Source organism: Dermacentor albipictus, chromosome 3 (assembly GCF_038994185.2).
Source record: "Dermacentor albipictus isolate Rhodes 1998 colony chromosome 3, USDA_Dalb.pri_finalv2, whole genome shotgun sequence".
Taxonomy (NCBI): domain Eukaryota; kingdom Metazoa; phylum Arthropoda; class Arachnida; order Ixodida; family Ixodidae; genus Dermacentor; species Dermacentor albipictus.
In genome coordinates this window covers 124,286,489-124,304,990 of record NC_091823.1, presented here as the reverse complement: position 1 = coordinate 124,304,990, position 18,502 = coordinate 124,286,489, and the positions used below count along the sequence as shown (strand labels likewise).

The 18,502-nt window shown below is 43.8% G+C and overlaps 1 protein-coding gene across 1 annotated transcript in view; it reads right to left on the bottom strand.

Moving 5' to 3' along the window:
* Positions 1-1,018: 1,018 nt before the first annotated feature.
* LOC139057912 (cytochrome P450 3A19-like) overlaps positions 1,019-18,502 on the bottom strand; it is a 30,354-nt gene continuing 12,870 nt past the window's right edge. Inside the window, exons 4-8 of the mRNA XM_070536707.1 lie at positions 14,074-14,234; positions 12,251-12,342; positions 11,843-11,986; positions 2,594-2,756; positions 1,019-1,285 (exon numbers count right to left, since the gene is read on the bottom strand). Of these exons, the coding sequence (XP_070392808.1) occupies positions 1,181-1,285; positions 2,594-2,756; positions 11,843-11,986; positions 12,251-12,342; positions 14,074-14,234 (665 nt within the window). The 3' untranslated portion in view covers positions 1,019-1,180. The remainder of the gene's footprint in view (positions 1,286-2,593; positions 2,757-11,842; positions 11,987-12,250; positions 12,343-14,073; positions 14,235-18,502) is intronic.

Genomic DNA, 18,502 nt, shown 5'->3' with positions numbered 1-18,502 from the left:
TGTTAGCATTCCTGCTGAACATACCGGAGCGTGGCACTCATACCGGTCTGAGCGGACGGGAGGCGTCGAGGCGTTAAGTAAGCGCGAGTAACGTCCTGATAGCGAACATGAAGCTAAAGCTATTTAATCATTTTATTAGGCACATACAAACGCGGGTGGTTTTGCGTCGGTGTCATCTCGTACACCGTCGTGTTGCGACGCCTGTGATGTCGCTCCTGGCGTTACTCATACTCATCGTGCCAGAGCGTTGTGACACACCTGGTAAATACCAGGGCGCTCTTCCCGCTGCGCAGTAACGCTTTCCTCGAGAGCGGCGTCACCCCACCATGTTGCCGCCGCGCATTGAACATGTTCCCACCAGCTCGAGCGCAACGTTCAAGCTTGCTATCACTTTCTATTCTACGGCTTGATGAGAACCTGTCAATGTTTTTAAAGATTGTATGGCTGCGGTAGCCTCTGCAATCTCTTCCGTTTAGAAAATAAAGCGAAAAATGGTATAAAAGCTCAAGATTCCATCGCTTTAAGTTATTTAAACTGGCTAGGTTAAAGGCTTTAAAGACGTGAAATGCAGCGGGAAATAAAATAAGCAGATGGGGTAAGAAAACGTGCACCATTTAAGGTAATGCTTTATTTCCTCAGCCGTTCGTCTTAAAACGGTGGTTTTTAGAGCTGTTCATTGGCGCCTTTCCTGAGCTTCCGCCACTTTGAGGCTCTCCGTGCGGATCTACGCATAATTTCGTGCTCCACGTGATGTCGTGGTTGTGCAAACTTTTTCGAGTCCATTTGCGTCACATAGCCTTCTAATTGATTCCAGCATGTTCAGTGGAACAGCGAGCATTGTTCCCCAGTGAATGCGAAATTAAATCTGTATTTTGCGTGCTACTTGAATGTACTCACCTCCTTTACCTGAAAAGAAGCTGAAACTTCTTTTCTCCAATTGCTCTAGATTTGCGCTTATAACCTCTCCCACAAACGAGTAGAAACGATATCCTCTGTGAAGGAATTCTGCACCCCCCGCTTCCAGTAAAATTGTTTATTTAATAAAAATGCAAATGGTAGGTTTAGCGTGAAATGTGAGCTTTTGCGAACGAACACGCGTATGTTGTTCTATTGCTAGACATAAGTTCCACAATCGCTGTTCCGAGGTTGTAAATATATGATATGCTTTAGGCACGTGTCTTCAGTGCGGCATACGCTCGCTTATAGGGGAGGGTATTTTTCTGATTCCAAGAAAGATATCTTTGGCGCTGAGGACGGGGGCGCCTTTGTGGAACTCCAAGGGCACCTGAAAAGAAAACGTTGGGAAAATAAATCTATCGTCTCAATATTTTCGGCCACATTTGAGAATTCAGGGTATGCGTGCCTGTGGTAATCCACACGATTATTTAGTCCTGAAATTCAACCAAGCCGTGAAACCAAGCCTCAACATTAGCCAGCGTAAAAGAATGCAATTACAATTAATTTGAGCTCTAAGGATTTATGTAGCCTTGGAGGGCGTTCCAATATGGCATTTTCCAAGCATTTTATACGACGCCTCGAGTGCGTGTTCGAGGTGCATTGCTCGAACATAGCCGTCGATCGCTGAGTTCAGTCTTGGGACTCGCCTTATTTTCATAAGGCAATATAGCGCTACATCTTTCGTTGCACCTGCCACGATGACACTGGCTTCGACTATAGACTACCACAAATGGCTCTGTTCTAATCTCTTCAAGTTGTTATCAGTGGAGCAGCAACTATGAACGACAAAAAGGGTTGATTCATTCGATTGGTTAGCCACCGTTTCGGTTTAGGCATGATGCAAGATAAAATAACAATTAAATGAACAAGCAGGTATGCCTGGGATCGTGTACCAGTAATCCTGAGTTTTAAAGCCTAGGAACACAAAAGTTGTGCAACAGTCGCATTGCACACAGAGGCAGCAGATGCAGAAGCAAGCAAAGGATAATTGCAGTGGGCGCTGAGAAACGTTCGTGCTTTTCAGGGAAACTGACATAGTGCACCATACCTTAAAGCTCAACGAGACACTGTGACCTATAACGCTAGTGCAGAACATAGGCGTGGGGCACATTTCTCTCTTTCCACGTTGCCTTCCCTTTGCCCGGCACATGCCTCTTGAATAGTGCGCTTTCGTGCATCGAATGGAATACCACGTGTGCCAATAATAGAGAATGACTTTGTGAAAGCTAGTTTGCGGTGCGCTAGCTAACACAGAGTGTCTTGCATATAGTGCATACGAATGGTACTGCAACCAGCCTTCGCTGCGTCTGCTGGTCCTAGCATGAAAAATGCTTCTCGGATGTATATGGCGTGCCTCGTCATCAGATCGTGGTTCCTGCACATAAAACGCCAGAATTGTGTGTGTTTGTGTGCGTGTGTGTGTGCGTGTGTGTGTTTATTGCTTTGCTTTGCTCACGCACTGAAGGAGAAGTGAGAAATGATCAAGTGACTTGAAATTGCAGACAACGGCAGAACAGAAAAGAGCGAAGCGACGAAAACATCCTAGTTCCGTGATGCTAAATGTCGTCGAAGAAATACTGTCTTCATGAGTTATCTTTTAGCATGCATCGATCTTCAAACGTAGGCCACCAGATACCTTTGTTTTTTCCGTAGGAACGAATTCCACGCTTCTCAGAGAATGTAGCAGGCACAGCTTCAACAAAAGTAGAACGAAGCGCATGCCGACACAATTCCGCGGTCCGGCACCAAAAGGTAGGTAGGTGTACGGCAAGATGGAGCCGACGTTTTCTTCGCTGAACCTAAATGAAAGAAACAAGATTATAAATAGGCATGATTATACTGTCAGTTGCCGTAACTGCGAAGAATAAGGCACTGCTAGAGGCGTGAGATAATATATTTACTTTTCATTGGGCAAACCCGTTCTCAGCAAAACAAACACTCAATGCACATTAATAGCGGCGAGCACAGTCGTTGGTCATCGAAGCCATATTTGCGGGTCAAGCTCCTCGGCTACACTCCGTGTCCCGCGTAATTTGCGCAAAAGTGTAAAAATATGCAAGTTCCACGCAGCCCGAAAGAACCATGCCATAGCTTGTATAAACTCAGATTATTTCTGTATTTCACCTAATTACAGAATTAGTTATAATTAATTATTCCGCTGTTCAAACATACAAGTTACGTGGGTCAAATGCTATAAACAAGACTCGTCGTATATGCCAGAGTAATCGGTGGTGCTCACGTGCATTCCTAAAATTGCAGCGCTATTGGCATCACGCACGTAAGCTGACCTGACAAAGACTATTTTGCTGCAGAATAGGCGACCGCATTCAAAACAGATGAGACAGAGGAACGCGGGTCTAGCGCTGAGCAACACTGGCGAGCCGGTAAAATATGGTCACCGGAAAAACATACCAGTGCACCTAAAGCATTACGAAAGCGTAGCGAAGACGTGTCAGGATGAAGGGAAAAGGGGGGTAGCAGGTGGCCGTGAAGCCGTGAAGCCATGAAGAAATGGAAAATAATATAGGCGTCTACCATTGGCCCCATGTCAGTCCCGGTCAATTATTGAACTTATTTCCTGATTTTGCAGGGGGCTGAGCTAATAAATTTATTTGGAGTTATTGCTTTGTGTCGTTTCTCTGGCTAAACTTGCTAAGCTTTATTTAAAAAATACCGCAAAAAAATATCACGCAAAAATTCCCGAAAAGTGTTTGAGTAAAATGAACTTTTCAGTAACACATTGGTGCCTTTCGCATTGCTTGCTACATGTTTCCTCCCTAACGTGCCTTTACGGGTAATAACTACGTAAGGTTTTTCACATTCCTGCATTACAGATTAAAATCTAAACATTTTGTGAAGGCAGAAGACTAAAAATAACTGACTGCATTCATCCAATTACAACGCAACGTCAACAGATACTGAAGCAGTCTTTTCTTGCTTCCTTGTCTCGTGGCCTTACACGCGTGCTTCTTTTTTTTTTTTTGGCGAGCCGAGATAACATTGCCAAGGCAAGAAGGCTTTGTTATGAGGTAATGTTTTTACAGGGAAGCTGTTCATGGATAGGGTTCCGTGAAAATTTCGTCTCTGCCACCAAAAGACTTTCATCGCAAGGCCTGACTGTCCCAACGTGGGAGCGGCCCGCAGCGCGCTGAGTCGCGTACCTCGGGACCTTATTAAAGTTTTGCATCCATCCATCCATCGTGATCGATGGCTCGTGTCATTGCTCGCTCGTTCGTCGTCGTCTTCCATAACTAGTTCATTGGCGCCGAGCGTTTGTCGTTGTCTTCTTTCTAGCCGGCTCCGTTGCCGCTCATCATGCCTAAAGCCCCTGCATCTACGCGCCACCGCCGGCCAGAAAGCGGCGGTGGGGGCCGGTGATGAGCGCTATCGAAGCTAGCCGAGGAAGGCTAGCTCCGATAGCGCTCATCATGCCAGCGTTCCCATACTGCCCCTCCCTCTCCGAAGGCGCTGAAGGCACTGGCGCACTGTCATTTGGTGCGGTAATTTCCATCCCAAATTCTTTACCTCATTTTATCGTGAGATGAAAACACAGATGTATATAACGAATATGTGCGACGAATGTAAAACACGAACGAACGCGAATGTATCAAGATAAACGTGTGTGCGTATACATTTCGTTACGATGACCACGTGCACCGATCAAGATAATAGATGTGTTCGTACCTTTGTTCGCAATTCTGTGTCACCTCGTTATCGTGTGCTACATAGCTTCGCTGGTCATCCGCCTTCACATAGTGGAATGGCTAATGATTTTTCATGTGACGATGTCAACCTTCAAATTATTATTGTGTCAACTACAGTAAGCGCGAGCTTTGATAGTGTACGACTGGTCAACTCAAGAAACTCGATGATCGATGCTACCGAGTCCTCCAAACTCTGAAGCACCATGAGGCAGGGCGCATCAGCAGTTTATGACCCGCTGTTCCCTTACGGATGTATCACCACATGCATGGGTGCCTCCGCGTCGACAGAAACTGCGTTGTTGTCACCACGTGACGTGTTATACGCAGCTGTGTCCGCGACAACAGAAACCCAAAATGGTGGGTTGAACTCAAAGCTATAAACGGTAGTTGCCATGGTCTGGCATGCACAAATTCAATTGTTCTTAATTGATTTCCCCTTTCTCAATTTCTAGCACTATCTTTTTTTAATTTTTGTCCCTTCTATGTATCATGTCGCCAATGCGTTCCACGACACTCGGTAAAAGTCAGTACAAAGGCAACCACAAAGTTTCAATTTCTTTTGTGTCAACATCGTCAATATTTCTCCAAGCACTTAGGCAGGAAAATGAGAGCCCCCTCCCCCAGTTCAGCTGTTTATTACGAAATTTGCTTGAATCCGTGGTGTATGCGGAAACTGAGCAGCCTTGGTTTGAGGTGCAGTGATGATGATCTGGTCAGCGTTCGAAAATGTATAATAATAATAATAATAATAATAATAATAATAATAATAATAATAATAATAATAATAATAATAATAATAATAATAATAAAATTAATAATAATAATAATAATAATAATAATAATAATAATAATAATAATAATAATAATAATAATAATAATAATAATAATAATAATAATAATAATGGCTATTATTGATGCTTAATAATGTTTCGTAATAATGCTTATTTATATGGTTATTAGAATTTCATAATTTGCGGAGAAAGTATCTTGTAGTTGCAAAATATTTCGAAATCAACATGGTATCAATGCAAAGAAAGACACAGCGCATTCGCTGTTGCATCATTTGTGCATTACCCGTATATAAATTTTTGTCGAATGAATACGGTGCTTTTTATTTTCTCTGGACGCCGAAGGAGTATTTATGTTTGCTTTAGAAGCATGGCGCCCTCGTTACCATGACGTGGTTCGCCATCGTCCCATGCCAAGGAGGATTCGTGAGCTCACGACATTACAGCTGCTTCAGCTTCCGCCTAAGAAGCTTCTAGAATTAGTAACGCAAATGTTTAAGTGGTAGTCTGGATATATTTTCAATTATTGATACTATCCTATCACCATCTTTCACGATGCGAACAAGAGATTCACCATTCGAGCGATATGTTACGTAGTTTAGGTTTGGAGGAAAACAGTATCTGATGCCGTGGCCGGCGTTCTTCTACATGCTACTTACTCATTCTCAAGAAAGCTGCGTGCTGTCAAAAGTGACCGTTGGCAGGAAGTTCAAGGGTAGCTGCTCATATTATACGCTGAACAGCTACGCATTCCCGAGAAGTGGCCAGAGAAGCTAAACAGCTAAATATGAAGGCTTCTGAGCCTACCATGAAAAGTGCTATGCACCATGTAACGTAAGATTACTGAGCTTCGAGTTGCCGCAAGAGAACCCATAATGTACTAAGATACAGTTTTTTTTTACGTTTCCTGTCTGTCTACTATATCAGAAAACACCCTGTCAGCTAGTGAACACGTTCATACTTGAGTACACTAGCTGTTCACTAAGCACTCCTGTCTCATCATTTAGAAGGAGTCAGCACCTTTGCGCAACTAGCTTTGCAAAACTGCAGTACAAACCAGCTGAATTCAGTTACGATGACACGGAGGTTGCCTTGTACGTTATCATGGCCGTTTTTTTTTCATCAGACTGTACAAGATCGGACATAGGAACACAGGTCAAAATCGCATAGAATTTCTGCGTAATACCTTCCTCTCCTACACGAAGCCGCAAGGTTAGTGGCACGCAGCTGCTCCATACCGTTGTCATAGATTTCAAATCTCACAACTGACTATCATTTGTTCATTCAGCATTCCCTCGTTGTTCATTTTTGCAGTATTTATTTCGTGAATGGAGATTCTCGGAAGTGTCCTCCTCGATGGTCCTACACAACGCTTTCACCTTCGTGATACGTTACGGCATGCCCTTCTAACTCTTAATGTCTACAATCAGCGTCTTGATAACCAAGCGCTTAAGAGCTGGTGCAGATTTGAATATCTTCGTGAGAAATATCGATGTCGACTAGCAGTTTGGCATGAGAGGTCAAACGCTCGGCTGCCGGGTCTCTAAGCATGAATGCCAAACTAATGAAACAGTTCCATAAATTACGATCGGTCTCGGGCTAGTTAGGTGAATGAAGTCATAATTTAAACACTCCGCTTGTCACTTTGGCAGCGCGTCACATTTACAGCGAAGATGCATACCTCTACCGTACAAGGAAGTTTTCGTGCCGTTGGCGTGGGAAGCGAAAAACTCCCCAAACGCGGGCCGATCCCGGAGATAGTGCAATGCAGGGCCAACCCGTGGCGGAGGTGAAGCAGGCGTTAAGCACTCCCCATACGTGAGCCAATTCCGAAGATAGTGCAATGCCGGGCCGACCCGCGGCGGAGGTGAAGCAGGCGTTAAGCACTCATCATATGGGAGCCAATCCCGAAGATAGTGCAATGCAGGGCCAACCCGCGGCGGAGGTGAAGCAGGCGTTAAGCACTCATCATATGTGAGCCAATCCCGAAGATAGTGCAATGCAGGGCCGACCCGCGGCGGAGGTGCACTTCGCCATTAAGGGGCCCACATACACAGCTTCGCTGGTCAGTTTTCGCCACAGAGTCGAAGGGCACTGATTTATTATTTTTTTTCATTGAGCATTCACGAGGGCTATCATGGTGAAACGCACCACATTTCACGCGTCTAGCGACATCCAGAAGAAAAACTAACGCTGTATGGCCACAAAATGTACTCCGTATCCTTTTTTATATCTGAAACTGAGCTTACACATACTAAAGCTTTCACAGATCAAACATCTAGTCCTACCTTAATATTTTTAGCGCTTCTAGTCATATATCGTCATCGTAAATATTATGTTAATTCAATTTTATTCTACGGACTTTCCACTGGCGCAATATTATGCGTTCAATATTGTTAGTGTGGCCTAGCAACGCCGTTTCAAGAATTCAGATGCGGGCGGCGCAATACGGCCCGCGGTCAGTTATACTTATATGGTGTGCTCGTGCGGCCCATAACATTATCACTACATGATTGCAGGAATGGCAGATTTGCCAAACCCCCCCCCCCCCCCCCCTAGAACCACATACCTCATGAACCGGTGGCGTCGAAGGCACCATTTCTGGCCTAATGATTCCTTGAACAATTAAAGTTCTTTGCAGGAAATATCCAATATTAAGACAGACAAAAACAAACAATTTACATAAATATGAATTCAGCAGTGCCTGTTACTTAATTTATAGAAGAAGGAGAGCCTAGGAGCTCAATGTGGTTAATCATGACCCTGTATGGCCAATAGATAATGAAGCCAAAAAAAGCATCGAGGAAATTAGCTGTAGTTGAAAGTGATATGCGGAAAATAATGAAGAAAGGGCAAATGAAAGTGAGGGGGGGACGAAAAGATAACGTGTGGTCATTGGGAGCCGAACCCACAACCTCCACAATACGCGTGCGTTGCACTACCAATTGTGCTACAGCGACGGCTATCCCACAGTCCAATATCTTGGTCATCCGTGTTTTCCAGATATGGCCTTACGAATGTTAGCCAGCGCCACTAAGAGCCAAGGTAGGCGGATGTGGAACACCCTTTATTACATAATTTGCCAAATTTGTGCGCTAGATAAATATGTGTCTCCCTGATATTTAACAACTGCCTATGCGTCACACCACGCTGGGGTTTGGTGTCTGAGCTGTATCTTTGAACTCTGCTGCCTAATGGGTCAAAGAGTTCTTCAAATATTTTGTCATCACATTTGACTCAATTATGATTGTGAATTAGGAAGCTCTAAGAACAACATGTTGCTTGCAACTCAATAGTTTTTAGTTAGTTTACGAGAAAGAACATGCGGTTGGTTGCCAAAAACGGCATTTTGAATTTGTTCTTTACTTTTCCTGTCTATTCTTTTTCGGATGCACGTATTATAAGATTTTCACTGCATTGAAGTTACCGAAGCTTGAATGGGGTAACGAAAAAATTTTACAAGCGTAGGATCGCATGTCAGGAGCAGATAACAAAGACGCTCGGCCCCACAGCGTATTTTGCAACGTACTAACGCCAAGACCACCTTATTGGCGCAGCGTCAATATTAATCTGTCATGCGCTTTCCTACATATACCATAATAATAGGCTGAATAATTGTGAACCGCAGAGCTAGAGAAAGTCATCCTGGAAAATATTTGTTTATGTCGGGTGCATCATGATTAAGCAGCCGTTAGTTTTTCGCGTCTGGTAATGTTGGCGACAATAACGTCGTTCGGAGCTTTCGCTTACAAAGAAACAGATAGCAAGCTTTCTTCAGTGACACATATTGACCACCTTGCAATAAACTGGCCAAGGTTTGGAAGGTTAGTTTATTGCCATAGTACTAGTCCGGGCCATATGGGTATTATGATGCAGAAGCTCCCTTGTAAGCTTTACTAGTCCACTGAAAGTTTAAAACCAGAACGTTTTCTATCAGTATAATTCCTAAAAGCTGATGTGAAAATCGCATCTATTCAATAATTTCTGCAATCAATGCTCCCGTTTTGCAAATGATCAGGGGCATGAAGAAATTCTCCCAACGTGTCAAGAACATTTTAGCAAAGTTCCAAAAATGTTTATAGGAAGCCTCATAAATAAGGAGACACTGGCTATAATGAATTAACGAATGCAAAACTGTAATGACTTCTCTAAATAGCTGGTTAGGTCCGCGATACGTGGTGTCATAAATTGTCATGTGTCATTCGCAACCCTACCTTAATCAACATTAGTTCACCTTGTTCTAATTTGCACCAACGTTCAGTTATTACACATTTAACCATTTTACTGCAACTTAATACACCTTAATCAACCATGCTCTGCTTTGTACCAACCTTAATCCAGCTTAATTAACTTTGCTGCATCTTAATTCGCCTTAACCCATCTTGCTTAAACTTGTATCAACCTTAATCTACCTTATTCCACTTTATTTCTACTTCATTAACTTTACTTCATATTAATTCACTTTACTCCACTTTAAGTCACGTTACTCTTAGCTTGTTCTGCCTTCAATTCTGTATTGCTGCTGCATTCACACAAGTCGCTGATAATGTCACTGATGGTGATGATTTTTGTGACCATTCGTTGCGGACAAGGCCGGTTTTTCTGCCTCGTAGGGCATACAATGCTTTCGCATTATAACGCATTGAAACTGGCGTCTCCGGAAGCGCCTAATTATGTCAGCAGATGCATTTTTTTATGTCTTAAGACTTATGTGCCCTAAGAAGCGAGAAATCCGGCTTCCTTCCGACGTTATCCTCCGATCGTGCCGAAGCCCATGTAACTAAATGGTGGCATCACGTTCCTGGCACTGGACCAGCTGCGGCTCGCACTGAGAAATCCCATGGTCAATTAAAGTGAATCAAGGTGAATAAATAATGCGGTATAAATGGGATGAGGGTACAAAATACAGCAAGGTTGACTAAAATTTGCTAAGGCAGATTAAATTTGTTTAAGGTTGGTGCGAATTGGAACTACGCGGATTAAGGATAATGACAGTGGATAGAAAGTGATTAAGGTGGAATAAATTTAACTAAGTTGGAATACGGTGGATTATGGTTAGTACAAATTACCGCACGCTGTATAAAGGAGTATAAAGCAGTATAAAGGAGTGGAGTTTTAATATAAGGTGATAATTTAGAGAAGTCCTCATTCTTTCCCCTTCAAATCACGCCAGGGTACTTAGGTGACTGTAATTTTTTTTTGCGAGTGAGCAAAAGCAACGTTCGGCTTCGGTGGCCAACGCTGTGTTACAAGACGTGCTGCAGACAGTAAAATGTGACACGAAATTACAGCATCTTGTCGAGCAAAAAGGTGCAACCTTTCTCATTAGGGTTTGTATCATGTGGCCCCAAAGAAGTTCATTTTGGCCTTGGCTGTTTTACTGTTGAGCCGCCCTGATTTACATATTTCTGTATCTTCGTATCTTTGTGAGATCAGTTTATGTTACTCTTGGATGCGCAAATTTTATGATTATTATATTTGATGCGCAGTGTGTTTCACACGTGTATGTCTTGCAACATCGCTGCACGCTTAGGGAACATGTTGGGTCGTGCATTGGTCAATACGCACTTTCGATGTTTAGAACACAAAGATATTGCTGTGCGCGTACGTTTTGACTTCAGCAGCGTCTCTTTTGAACTACGTAAGTGAGCCTTTTTAAGCCATAGTTGCACCAGGTAGAAGTTTTATGGTAAATTTCACAAACTCAAATACAAGCTTTTTGTAGGATTTCTGTTGACCTCTGAGGATATTTTTGGGAAGAAGTAATGAATTCAAGGCGACGTGTTTGTTGAACTACAAGTGCATATCTTGTTTGACTGTGTTCCACTAGCGTATCCGATGTCCATCCATACACAGCTCATCTGTTAATTGCGCTATGTATAAAAGATGCTTCTTCCCTGTACTTCTAACTGGTTCTCGTTAATACCAAGGTTTTCTTAAAGTAACTGGGAAGCGTCTTTTCTGTAGTAAAAAAAACTGGTTCATTGTACTGTTTGCTTGTGTGTTCGGACCTTCGAGATTCCAATAACCCAAACTGACTGTCCTGTTGCCACTGGCATGGTTTCGGCCCCTTCCGATTTTACCTCAAATCAACCGCCCTCCAAAATACACGATAACTTATTCTGCTTACTACACACACTAAACGAGCCTGAGATAAGCAGGTCGGTAAACCCGACAACTGGATCTTTTGCGCGTAAGCATGCCTCCCAGTCTACGCATCTCATTCCGGCGGGTTCCACATTCCCTATGTCAAAGCAACTAGCCCAAGGCTCCCATTCTATTCGTTTTGTCCATTTGCACCAAACGCGGCAAATATCTTCAGCATGCATTCATCATACCTTGTCTCTATTTCTCAGAGTGTACTAAGTCTGTTCTCATGGGGCACAATCTTACCTGTCTGGATTGAATTTTCCCGGATCTGGGAAGAGTAGAGGGTCATGGTGCATAGCGTAGACAGGCACGGCAACAGCGCAGCCACTTGACACCCTGATACCTGTCTCACCGAGGGCGTAATCTTTGCTGGCGACCCTTTGGAGCCTGAATACAAGACAAATTTTCAGCGCTTGCAATGTGCATTGTTTGGCGACTTGGTACATGTTGAGACAGTGGCAACAAGTAGAAAATTGACTGGGATGTCCCTCGTGCCTGTGTCCTCCGTGGTTCCTATCAATCTTGCTGTCGTTACCGCCTTCTACATACTAAACCCTCCCGACAAATCAATCACTGTGTAGGACACACATTCTGCATAGTTGAACGTCTTGCTTAACAGTTTATCTGGTCAGAAGAACAATTCATCCTGACCTTGACGCAGGTGGATACATTCGTAGAGTCTCCGATAAGACGCAGTGCAGATACTTCAACCTGGAAACAACATCCAGACTAGGATCGCTGCCCTGGACAAATAGGCGAGAAAACAGAAGAGAAGAAATAAGTCACGGTGCCTTTAAGCCGCCAAAGGTTCCTCAGTGGCTATCTGAGGGAGGATTTTGCCTGACATTTACCATTTTAATATTGAGCTTCACAAATACAGTGAACGCATCAATGGAAAGCCTTCTCACAGCGCGCAGCAATAACCACAGTCAAGAATTGATGGGGTCAAAAGCTCTGTATTTGGTGAGTTTTAATAGCAAATATGAGCAAGAAATTTGCGCTGACACCCCACAAACCACATGAATGGTGAAGTGAACCTGGATATTTCTCTTCCAAGTAATATAGGTTTGAAGCGCGTCCATATATACACAATCATGGAAATAAAGTGTAAAATGAATAAGGACCAAACAAGCGAAATATGCACCAGGCACGTACTATGAACTTCATTGGACACGTTCCGCCCTTTAACACCCCTTTCTAGTCTTTTAAGAAACGTGCTCTTTATACAAAACGTGTACTGGTTATATGCTCAGGCACAAGCCACCCTACCACGCTTTCTCTCCTCCCTTCATCATAGCAGCTTCATCTGCGCTTCTTCCGAACAGAAAATAATTTTGAAACTTTTGTGTCCAGGCAAAATCACGTCCATCAAAGCCCAGGACAATAGACATGCTTGTTCATTTATGTTCACGGAGCCATGCTTCAAGACAGCGGCCTGTCTTTCATTTATCATTCACTGCGGTTGTGTCATTTCTAAGTTTATTACCCCACCCCTTGGTCCTGCTGAGTAAATCTACCTTGGAAATTCAACTGAGGAGAAGGGTCTTGTCCTTTCACAAAAGAAACAATTATAAACGAACAGTTATCAATCTACCCTGTGACAAATTCCGTATTCTGAAAAGGCATACATAAATATTCGTTGAAAAAATCTGAGACATGACTGAAAGTACATGACTCAATGCTACAACATTGTGGAAAGCAGTGCCTCCATCTGTAAAACCAGTCTGTCCAAATGTGTTTTTCATCAAAAAAATATCCCGCAGTCTGAATACCCCTTTCTCCCGACTAATCCATATCTCACTCCACTTCGCCATTTCACCTCTACTGTCGAATGCTCAGCTCATTGGGTAACACACCAAATTGTGTCATCAAGCCGGGCCTTGAATCTCCGCCTTCGTCTTTGGGGCCTCTGTGCACGGAAGCTTGAAATCTCCCGGCTGTTTTCTGCGTGCGACTGGAGGCATCTACGATTGCCAGCAGATGTTCTTACCCCTGTTTATCTTCCTGTCTCAGATAACGTGGTTTTGCGCTATCAGACTTCACATTAGGCAGTGGTAGTACATTATACCACGAAAATACGCTATGAAGTAGCTAAGCAGTGGGACGCGACTAGATCCTTTTTGCCTTCAGCCCTGATAACTTCCACTTCTCCACTCCAGAAGGCTAATTCAGCGTGGCTTAAATAATTGTTATCGGCCCAGTCATGCAAAGATCTGTCTTGAAGTACGATTTACCTTTCACGGACTGTGACATGTGAGAAGAGGGCATTAGCTACTATCGCTCCACTAACGAAAACTTAATTTTGATAAAACCCACTTTTGTTCAGAAGCCGCTGTTTGCATTTAGATCAGTGATAACGTGAACGCAATGCTGTATAAATCAGCGTTGTAATGGGAAACACTATTCAGGCGCACCCCAACAGCGGCTTTCCACAGCTGAATGGCAATAAAAGTGAGCACATATGCGGATCTTACGTGTGTTTCAATGCATTCATTAACTTCTTTTCGCAGTTTGTTCTGCACATCGGGGTTCAGCGCCAGGAGATATGCAGTGTGCGCCAATACTGCTGATGTGCTGTCAAGGCCGGCCAGAAAGAACTGCACGCATTGAGCCAGAGCTTCCGTTTCCGTCAAACCTGGAGGAGAAAATAGGTCTTTATCGTCGCTTAGCGCTACTGAGAAAAATATTTTTTGGCCTCGGAACGCACGTCCCAAATTGAAACTCAAGCATATCGATAGTGCTATAGGGTAAAATAAAGATTTCAGAGTAGCAGTAATGAGTAAGTAAAAACCATCAAGGGCTCGGCATTTTCAACAAATTTCACAGTCTGGGGTCAGGCACTTTCCAACGATTTTTGTTCGGTCGCCTTCACCAGTGTAAAAACTGAAGCAGCCACTGCTTTAACATGCAGCTTTGACCGATAAATGAAACTACTGTACTATATTTGATGATGATTTAGGCTGTGGCACTCTTAGTACAGAAATTTCGTGACATATATGTGGGAACTGGTGCCAAGCGAAGCTTTGTCTGATATGTTAACGCGAATGTTACGCAAATGTAACGCTTATGGTGCGAATCCAATGTTTATCCAAATGCAAGATGTAACACACCGAGGGAAGTGCTTCAAAGTAGGTTTCATGTACAATAAGGCACGAATACTCTCTAAATTTATTAGATACAACGCAAGTGTGTGGCGATAGTTCATACTGCACATATTACAACGACCACATCACAATGCGCGATATTGTTTTTCACGCTAGTTATAATAAACTGTCAGCGTTCATATTCGCCTATGCGAGTTCAACGAGCAAAATTCTGCACGATTTCACTGGGGACGTATAATAAGTAGAGGCAATGTGCAGCACGACCTGGTGCATTGTACGTTCTCTGGTATCTTCTCGATGGCGCTGTTTGCTTGGCACAACAATGAGAAGCAGCGTGTGCGTCGTGAAATACTAGACCTGAAGAGAAGCGTTTAGCTTGCCTGTTTCTACAATCAACATTTCTTGCCCTCTCGATGTAAACCACATGGTCAGTCGCTCGACCTATACTCCATCTGTAATGACAGGCTATAGGTAACAGCTAGCGAGAAGTACAAGGAAAGCACATCCCATAAAAGTCGGTAACCACCGGTTTCCTAGTTTAAGTCTATCCACGCTAATGCCTCCAACGAACACCAATGGCGTTTTGCGGTGTCTGCTCTCGTACCCAGGGGTCGCTGCCTCAGATGCGTACTTAAAGGGACCCTGAAACGCTTTTGACGATTTTCTACAAACGTACTGAGTCGTTAGCGTAGGTCCTTCTGATCATTAATTGACACATCTAAGTGCTCTGCGTAAAGCGTGTAATTTATTACAAGGTTTTAAAAATGCACATCGCTGCCGATCGCAGCGCACTGCTCGGAGGAATTTTAAGCCGCCCCTACCCATATGACCGAAATACAGTGCACTAGAAAATATTGGGTAGTGGAAGAAGCGGCGGCCCGCGCGTGAGGCATGTTGCGTAGAAGCTCACCAGATGGCGCGCGCGCTCACATCCCGAGCACCGGCTGAGGGAGTATGCGGCAGAGAGCAGCAAGCGAGTGCGGCGGCACAGCGTTTCAGAATGCCGCGTTCATTTTTCCTCAAGCCAAACATGTAAATATGGTTTTATGTAAGTAACCATAGGATCTGTAGCATGGGATGGTAGGGCATGGCACCTACCTGCAATGCCTGTTATCGCGATGCACGCACTTCGTCCCCCACCCCTCCCTGCAGCGGCAGAGTGCACTTCTAGCATTAAAATTTAACTTGCATTTTTTTTTACCCAGCTGCAGCAGTAACAAGTCTCGTTCGTAACATAGAAAATCTATTTGAGCTGAATGCATGCATACTGCTGCATTCTATCATGATGATTTAAGAAAGCGATGAACATGCACATTTCAGAAGCATGAGCCTCCTGAAGAGTTTATTTCAGTCACTGTATCAGTGGGTAGGGGGAGGCATTTTCAAGAAACATACTGCAACAGAAGAGTTCCACGGTAGGGAGCACACAATACCATTTCACATACTTATGTACAGCGGCTCAACTTCAGATATCTTGAGGTCTCCCGACTCTTGCCTTTGGAACGGTTTAAGGACTTCACAAAAAAGTGCAGCCGTGTGGTAACATAAAAAGCTACAACCTTCACCGTCAATGATTCTGCATGGCTGGCGCACCCTATCCGGTCTTGGCGGTTTCTCTTAACAAGAGCAATAACATCCATAACACTTTCATGATGCAGCTCCTGTGTGCTGAATGTGGCTGTGAAAAGATTTTCTAATCTTCGAATAAACCTGAAAAGCCATCCGGTTGGGTACAGTAGGCCACCACTGTCTCGCAGCCTGGTGTACTGAGCGGCAGCAAGACGATGAACATCCTCCTTCTTTGTGAGAAGCAATTTGTGGCATTCATCACACTCCAATTTCAACAGAAACTTCCTGGCAACATAACCACAAATGTAAAAAATGAGCCGGTCATCACTTTTTGCTTGAACGCATGAGACATGGTCTGGTACAGGGCCCTGCTTTTGATGTTCTGCAGTGGGAATGTTATCATCATCAAGAAGGCTTTGGATTAGGTCCCTTTTGCCAGGTTTTGAGCCTTCCATCATGTCTGGCTCTAGTAGCGCTGTAAGAACACCAGGCTCAGCATTCCCATTAGCAACAGATCTGGCAAGCCCATAAAAACTTAGGCAAGATACAGTAATGAGAAACTGTTGGGGTGTTGGATGGGTATTGCAACCGCTTGACTGTCGTGCTATACCGAAGAGATTTTCAACTGGGTCCTGACTCAGTTTTGAGGTCATTAAGTATTTGTAGCTAACATTCTTTGTCAGGTAGGTCAGCAATGACAGAACACTTGCAACTGTCACTCTCAGGCCAACAGCAGTAGATGCGGACAGGAATCCACCTTGACCACCTGCATGCAGCTCCCATTCGGTTAGGTACGTCAAAAACGAAAGAAGCTTGTCCACAGAAGCAGATTCTGGCCGCAGAGCTTGGCTTGGAAATCTGGATGTCATTATTTCAATGAGGTCTCGGATCATTCTGCAACAGAAAATGCGCCAATAATTTATTTTCTAATATCCAGTTTATAGGCAAATATGTAGTGCTGTGATTTTTTACAGTATTATATATTTGCATCTTAGAACTAGTGTTTTGCATAAACTTACCCAAAGAAGATGAGCACTGGTTGAATCTTTCCACAGTTGCTTTCGAGCTCTGTCTCATACAGCCGAAGGCCGTTCAGCACCTTGTCACTGAACAGTTGGAACGCGTAAGACACCCTCATTTTTTCAAAGTTGTTTGGGTTGGTGTGACGACTTGTTATTCCTGTCATGGCTTGAAGAGTTACATTCGAGCCGTCAAGCTCCAGTGCTTTACGCAGCGGACGCAGGGAGACCTGCGAAATACACACCCACAAAAAAGACAAGCCGGTTCCACTTTACACTAATATACAATACTAGACACATAAACAAGACCTGCTTGCAACAGGTGAAAGGCAGTGAAAACAAATTGAGGTATGTTGTTACCTCGCCTGCTGGTGTGTTGAAGCTGCTCTTTAGGAGTCCATTCCTGAGGCACTTAATTAAGTGCGGAAAGTCAGACACAAAGTGAAGTGAACGGCTTGCGTCAACTGGGTGCTGCACTTTGCACTTTGTGAGTGAGGAAGTCGCTCCAATTTCCATCAGTGACCACATCTTCCTGTTCCACGTTGCACCGTCACTAGTAATGAAGTCCACAAATAATCCTGCATTTTCTGCCAGGATAACTGCCTCCGTCATAATTTTCGTTAGCAGGCTTCCTTTTACGTTTCCATGAGTGGCGAAAACGGCCAGTATCTGCGTCCACTTTCCGACAAACGGTACAAAACAAATCACCATCCCATGGTCACACACGGTGTGTTTGTCAGACTTCGGTGTGAAGGAGCCCAGATCAACGAATCCTTCAATAAATGCACCGGAAGTAACAGCAAGGTTTTCTGAAAGCTTCATCTCATCGACAAGCAGTCCGCCATGTCTTTTGAAATGATCCATCGTGCTTGTTTTTTCTTTAAGGACTCTAAAAATTTTGGCATTAAAGCCAAATCCAGTCCTATAAGACTTCAGGTAATTGCTCAGCGTTGATTTTGCTGGGAGTGCAAGAATATTTTGCTTGCGCATATGCTCATAGAGTTTAGGTCCTTTCATTTTCATAATTATACACTCGAGGATCCAGCTCTTTGTGTATGTCATTCCCCGCATACCTTTACGTTTAGCTGCTGCAAACATATGAATAGCAGCCTCTTTTTGTTTCGGTGACAACGTTTCAAGTTTGCTCTTGAGGGCTTCTTCAGTGATTTTTGAATTTGCATTTTTCATTTCGCAAACCATCTGCTGAAGTG